At 29.7% G+C, this 6,633-nt stretch overlaps 1 protein-coding gene across 2 annotated transcripts; it reads left to right on the top strand.

Annotated features, from left to right (window-relative positions):
* Positions 1-2,550: 2,550 nt before the first annotated feature.
* LOC127084838 (V-type proton ATPase subunit e1) lies at positions 2,551-5,065 on the top strand. 2 transcript variants are annotated; one of them, XM_051025360.1, is made up of 4 exons: positions 2,551-2,707; positions 2,854-2,994; positions 3,833-3,880; positions 4,737-5,065. In XM_051025360.1, exons 2-4 carry the CDS (start codon positions 2,897-2,899, stop codon positions 4,801-4,803), a joined length of 213 nt encoding a protein of 70 aa, XP_050881317.1. In that variant the 5' UTR covers positions 2,551-2,707; positions 2,854-2,896; the 3' UTR covers positions 4,804-5,065. The 2 variants fall into 2 exon arrangements, with proteins under 2 accessions (XP_050881317.1, XP_050881316.1); XM_051025359.1 differs by having other exon boundaries at positions 2,684-2,994.
* Positions 5,066-6,633: the final 1,568 nt, after the last annotated feature.

The following is a 6,633-nucleotide window of genomic DNA, read 5'->3' as shown; positions in this document are numbered from 1 at the left end:
CTCAAACTCTTTCTTTAATTAATTTATAGCTTTTGAAATCTCTTCAGAAGTTCAAATAATATTTATATCATCCACATAGACAATGATTATAACAAATTCTTTTTCAACTTTTTTCATAAAAATACAAAGACAAATAAAATTATTTGTATATCCACCCCTTAGAAAATATGCAATGAGACGATTATACCATACATGTCCATATTATTTTATCCCATAGAGAGAATTGTTGAATTTGATGGAGTAGTCTTTCGTCATCCAAGTTTATGTGCCTTGGACATATTAAACCCTCCAGGGAGCTTCATGTAAATATAACTATCAAGTGAGCCATACAAATAAGTTGTTACAACATCTATCATATGCAAATTAAGCCCTTAATATGCTACAAGGATAATTAAATATCTAAAAGCACTTGTATCCACCATAGATAAATATGTCTCGTCAAAATCAATCCCAAGAGCTTGCGAAAATTCTTGTGCAATAAGTTGAGCTTTATATCTCACAATTTCATTATTTTCATTTTATTTTCGCACGAAAATCCATTTATATCCAACTGGATTCACACCTTGATGTGTTCGAAATACAAGTCTAAAAACTTGTCTATTGTAAAATGAGTTTGATTATGCTTCATATTCAGCTTTTCATTTTGGCCAATCCTCAATTTGCTTACAATATTTAATAAACGTTGATTCATGATCCTCGTTGTCATTTATCATCTTTAGCATTATATTATGTACAAAAAAAATCATCAATGTCGACTTTGTGTCGGTTCCATTGTATTTTATTATGGACATAATTTATCGAGATCTATTTATTTTCATGAAGCTCAAGTACCCGATCAATCTCTTATCGAGCTAAAATGTTTATTATGTTTGAAGATTCTTTTAGATTTTCTATATCTTAGTCTGAGTCATCTTTATTCTTATATCTCTTTCTTGTTCTATGATTTTTATCTTCGATATTGATTGGTCTTCCATGCTTCATGCACAATTAAAACTTGTTAGATTGTCCAACACAAACATCCATTTTTACTAGAACATTATTTGTTGAATATATGACTTAGTCAAACTTTTTGGATCAGTGAAAGTATTTGGTAACTGATTTGCTAATCTTTGAAAATAAATAATTTTGAACTTCTAGTTCACATTATTTAGTTCAAGGATCAAGATAAGACAATGATAACTTATTCTAAGTGATCTCCTTTTCCAGCTTCTTATTCTCTCCCCCATATTGTTGGAAAATTTGGTTCATCAAAATGAGAGTCAGCAAATTGATTAATGAATAAATCTTCTATCGTTGATTCAAGGTACTTTATAATAGATGAAGAGTCATATAAAACATTAATTCTAAACCTCATTTGAGGATCCATATTAATGCGGTATGGTAGAAAAATTGAGACATACACCACAAATCCAAAAAATTCTTAGATGTAAAATACTAGGTTCTTGACCAAAAACTAATTGCAAATGGGAAGAAGTGTGATAACTTGTCGAAATGCAAATCAATGTTGTAGCATGCAAAATTGCATGTTCCTAAGTAGAAATTGCATCTCATGATAGACGATCTTGCATTTAATTTCATACATTTAATAAATGATTTTGTAAGTCCCTTGTATGAAAATGTACTACTAAATATTCAATGTCAAATATAATATACATATAATACTCATTAAATGCATGAGATGAGAATTATACATCATTATCAATACATATTTTTTTGATAAGATAATCGAGAAAATGATCTCTTATTTAAATTGGTTGAGCTAGTAATCTCGCAAATGACTAGTTGTGAGTTAACGAAAAACAAACATGCAACCATCTACTTTATGCATCAATTAAAACCATATAATATCTAAATGATCCACATGAAGGGTGTATTAATCCACAAATATCACCAAATATAAGTTTTAAAAAATTGAGATTCATTCAATTTTTGTTGGTGATGGTTAAATTATCAACTTCTCTCGAGAGTAACAGTTGTATGATAATTTATTAAATTGAATAACCTCTTGACTCTTCAATTGATGGCCATATGAATTTTCAATAGATTTTCACATCATTATATAATCGGGAGGACTTCATCAATCATACCAAAATTATAAACTTATTATTGGTAAGTTTCTGATTTACAATGACATGTACTTCAAATATAATAATATAAATATAAGGGTATGCTAACTTTTGTCCTAGGGACACAAGTTAAGAAACCCATTTATAAAAAATTTATATTTGAAAAAATAATAAAAATATTAATTATATATTTTTATTAAAATCAATACACAATTTCAAAGATAATATTTCTTCATTTGATTTTTAACTTGTACCCCTAGAGAACACATGTTAGCATTACCCTAAATATAATACGAGTGAAAGAAAAAAGTCAGGAGCTTTTTCATTACATAATTATATTTTGTGATCCAGTGATATTCAATCCCTCCAAATTATAGATTACATGCATAATAAACTTTAGTGTTTATAATATCAACCACTAGCATTTTTCACTTTTAGGTGTCTTATTGAAAAGAAAATAGCCGTATATCTATGCAAACGACGGTGTAAATAGTCTTTTTGATCCAATAAAAGCCCAATAACATTTTGGTGTTTTAACCGAAGCCCAATTACTCCGAATCAGAAAATCGCCAACGCGTCTCTATATGCACGAAGCTGATCAAGCGATAGAGCCGTGAGATCTCTGCTTCAAGACTTCAGAGGTAACAAATTTCTCAATTTTTTTTTTCTTTTCATAATTATCATTTTCTGTTCCTATTTTCCCTTTTTTCTCCGTTTCGGTAACCATTTTTCGATTGAAAATCATATATTCAAGTCGCATCGTTTTTCGATTTCTTCTTCAATTTAGCAATCCATTTTCTCTGATCGGAATCTGGAATCGACGAATCGGAATGGGTTTCTTGATAACGACACTAATCTTCGTGGTGGTTGGGTTCATCGCGTGTCTCTGCACCAGAATTTGCTGCAATAGAGGACCTTCTGCTAATCTGTAATACTTTTTTTCTTTCTGATCTTCGTTTTTATCCCTTTGGTTATCTTTCAATTTGTGTTCTCTGTTGATTATTATCAATTTTGTCGATTTCGCATTCTGATTCAGTTTTCGTGAGGTTCTGCATTTGATGAATTAGTGTAATCTGCACTTCATAGAAATATAGTACAGCATTTATGAATTGTTTCGATTTGAGCTTTTGGATTCTGAAAATTTTGAATTATGGTAGTGTTATCTCATTGTTTTTTACATTTTTATCAAATTTCCCTAAAACTGTCCAAGCTATACAAAAAACCCTTTTATTACTTTATTGATTCTAAATTTAAGTAATTGAGTTAGAAGTCTCTGCGATACGACTTGAGTGTCGCTTCCCTAAACTACATTTTTATTAACTCGTTTTTGACCCTTGTGAGACAGCGGACCAAATTGGCGCCATTGTTCGATGTCCCTCTCTGTGTTGGTGTTTTATTGTACAAAATTAAATTAAATGCACTTTGAAAAATGACCAGTATTATTTTTTAACTCTAAATCATTCTTGTGTTTTTTCAAGTATGAACCTGCTTAGAATGTATGAGATTTGTTACTTCACACATCTGTTGTGGTCTTCTTTAGGAATGCGTGTCATTGACTCTGAAGGACAACTTCTTATTGTTGTAAAGCTTACTATTCAGATTTATTTAGTGATGCCAATAGGCTCTAAAAAAAATTATTGACATACTTCTGATATTATTCATGGTTCCCTTGAACATTCATTTTGTATATTTTCTTTATTACTTCTATCTGTTCAATACATGTATAATTCTTCTTGACAAGTTTCTAATCTCTTATTTGGTTGCAGATTTCACTTAACTCTGGTTATTACCGCAACAATATGCTGCTGGATGATGTAAGTCCCAATTTAACCATTCTTCATTTAGTTATTATGAAGTCAATAATAGAATCAGAGCAAAAATAAATTGTGCACCTAACCTTATTTTCCCCGGATAACGAATTTATTCAATAGAAGAAAAATAATAAATGACACCTCATTCTTGCCCATGAAACAACTTCACAGTTCACACTCACAGGCCGACATGTACACAGTACTCATAGGAGTTAATGCTGTGGCAGCTGCTTGTTTTTCATGTGCATAGTCTTTCTCTTCACTCCGACATATGATGTTGTTGTGGGTTTTGAGTCATATCAAAGATACTGCATAGCTGCCCTCACTAAACAATTGTAATTGAAGCAACCTCGGATAGATGAGCCCTATAATAAGTAGTGCAGTTTAGTTAATCATCTTTGAGCGTAGCTATTACTTCTCTTAAAGAAGGGCATTACCGCCATGTTCAATATTTTTTTAATTGTCAATTCATGTAATGCTCTCTACTCAAACACACTCGTGCGGAAAAGAAGGGTATTGCGAGTTGGAACCCATGCCCCACCATGTTCACTATTTTAATGGTTGTATATGATGACACATTATCCATACTATGCAAATCACTAGTTAGTTTGAAGATTATGATTTTCTCTGATTAAACTACCCATTGTCATTTTATTATGTTGTACTTATATTATAATTGCATGGTTTTACTAATGAACCATTTTAAATAGATACTGTGTAGTTACTTGAGTTTATGTTCATCATTATGTACATTTCAACATATCTTCAAGGAGGGTGATACAATTTGATGAACATGTGTTTATATATGTATGTGATGTTTGTCATCGAACTGACCTTCATTTTCCCTTTCTTGTATCAGGTGGGCGATCGTATATCTGGCACAAATGAAACCACTCATAGTACCAATACTAAGTGAAGGCGAATAAGTTTTTGAACAAATGTAGTTTCTTGTATGTTAGATAATATGGATCTCAGATTGGATGCTGGAGAGAATTTGATATCAGCTCTCATGAGTCGTTGATTATTTCCTAAGGTTGGATATGTATGTATTTTTTTGTGTTGGATAATGGCATATCTGTTGTTGCCTGATGTTGCTCGGTTATTATAGTTGTTGTATTCAACCCTCATTCATTTCAGATGTTGTTTCAATTTCAAAACATTAATGAAAAATAAAAATGTTACACATTAGTCATAATTAAAAAAAAAAAGACTTTGTTTTAATCAAATACTATAAATTTGCATTAATTGATATATCTAAGCTCTAATCATTTAAGTAGTGGATGATCATAATTGGTGGTGCTGTACTGCTATTGTCACATCTTTTAAAATACTTTTCGGGTAGTTTTGTTAAGTCGGTAGGTAGCTGTGCGAGACATTACAAATAGGAGTGCGAATTCGAACCTTTAAGGGTGAACTATAGCACAAAGCTTTAAAGAAAGAAAAAAAAAGAAAAAAAAGTCTTCAAGGAACGGTGTTCTCAGTGATGATGATTAAGGGACGGTCTTATTTGCCATTGCTTCGGATTTATGTTTGCTGTAGTTAGAGAAAATAAAATAAAATAAAACACTTTTTTATAAGATTGAATAAGTATTATTTTTTTTGAAAGATTGGTATCCAACTTTATATCAATCTCATCATCTTCTTGCAAAAAATCTCACCAAACAAAATTCAAACAAAAGACTTTAATAAAAACACATTTTAAAGATCAAATTTTTTTTTTAGTTAATATTGTCTCCACTACTTCATATATTATATATTTATAAATCACATTATACATTTATAAAAATATGTAATAATCAATAATAATTAAAGATATTTTGGTAAACTATTTATTCAATCATTACTTTTTTTTAATTTATGTGTAACAACATTAAAATATTTTTATTTTAAAACTAATGAGGCAGAGTAGATGTGCATGAATTTACATTTTTTATGCTAAGGCCTCTTAGCCTTATTTTATTTTTTAAAAAATTCAAATTAAAATCATACTAGCAAACATTTATATAGGTATGCATAGATGTATCTTCAAATTTATATCAAAGATGCATCTCCGAACAATATTGAAGCTTAAATCGTGTCAATCACCGTAAATTTTCGGAGATGCAATTTTGGCAGGTTACAGCGGTTCCAATCGCCATAAATTGTCAGTCGTGACGGTTGTTAAAACCTTCACTCCAACTGTTGTTATAAGTCGTGACAGTTAATAAACTAACGTAAATTGCATGACCGCTAAATAGTCATATTAATATTTACTAACTCTAAATATGAATTATGCTAGTTGCGACGGTTGAAACCGACGTAATTTTATCTATAGGATTTTATTTGCATCTCAATTTTTTTATAATATTATTTTGTTTTATTTAAATTATTATTATTTTTTGATAATATTTTTATAACTTTTTATTTAATTTTCTAACACTTTAACATAATAAAATTCCAATCGTAAACATCTAATATCAAATAAGCATTGTATTGTCGAAAAAATGCAAGTTTCATAATCAGGTCATGTAGTAAAGTAGTTGAAAACATATAAAATCTTAATATTATAATAATAAGCATCACAATATCTAAGATATAGAGGGAAATTCATAATCTAATTAATTTATAGAAAAGTCTAATTTGTCCTTTTAGATGATCAATTATCTATAATTCGATAATCATGTCATGTTGTATAATGATCCGAAAACATATAAAATCTCAATCTTATAATAATAAGCATCATAACGCCAAAAATATATAGAGAAGTTCATAATCTA

The sequence above is a fragment of the Lathyrus oleraceus genome, chromosome 5 (genome assembly GCF_024323335.1).
Source record: "Lathyrus oleraceus cultivar Zhongwan6 chromosome 5, CAAS_Psat_ZW6_1.0, whole genome shotgun sequence".
Taxonomy (NCBI): domain Eukaryota; kingdom Viridiplantae; phylum Streptophyta; class Magnoliopsida; order Fabales; family Fabaceae; genus Lathyrus; species Lathyrus oleraceus.
This window is presented reverse-complemented; position numbering and strand designations above follow the sequence as displayed.

Coding starts and splice junctions, on each gene's coding strand:
- LOC127084838 (XM_051025360.1), top strand. CDS start 2,897: ATGGGTTTCTTGATAACGACACTAATCTTCGTGGTGGTTGGGTTCATC. Junction 2,995..3,832: donor AGAGGACCTTCTGCTAATCT/GTAATACTTTTT, acceptor ATTTGGTTGCAG/ATTTCACTTAACTCTGGTTA. Junction 3,881..4,736: donor ACAATATGCTGCTGGATGAT/GTAAGTCCCAAT, acceptor TTCTTGTATCAG/GTGGGCGATCGTATATCTGG.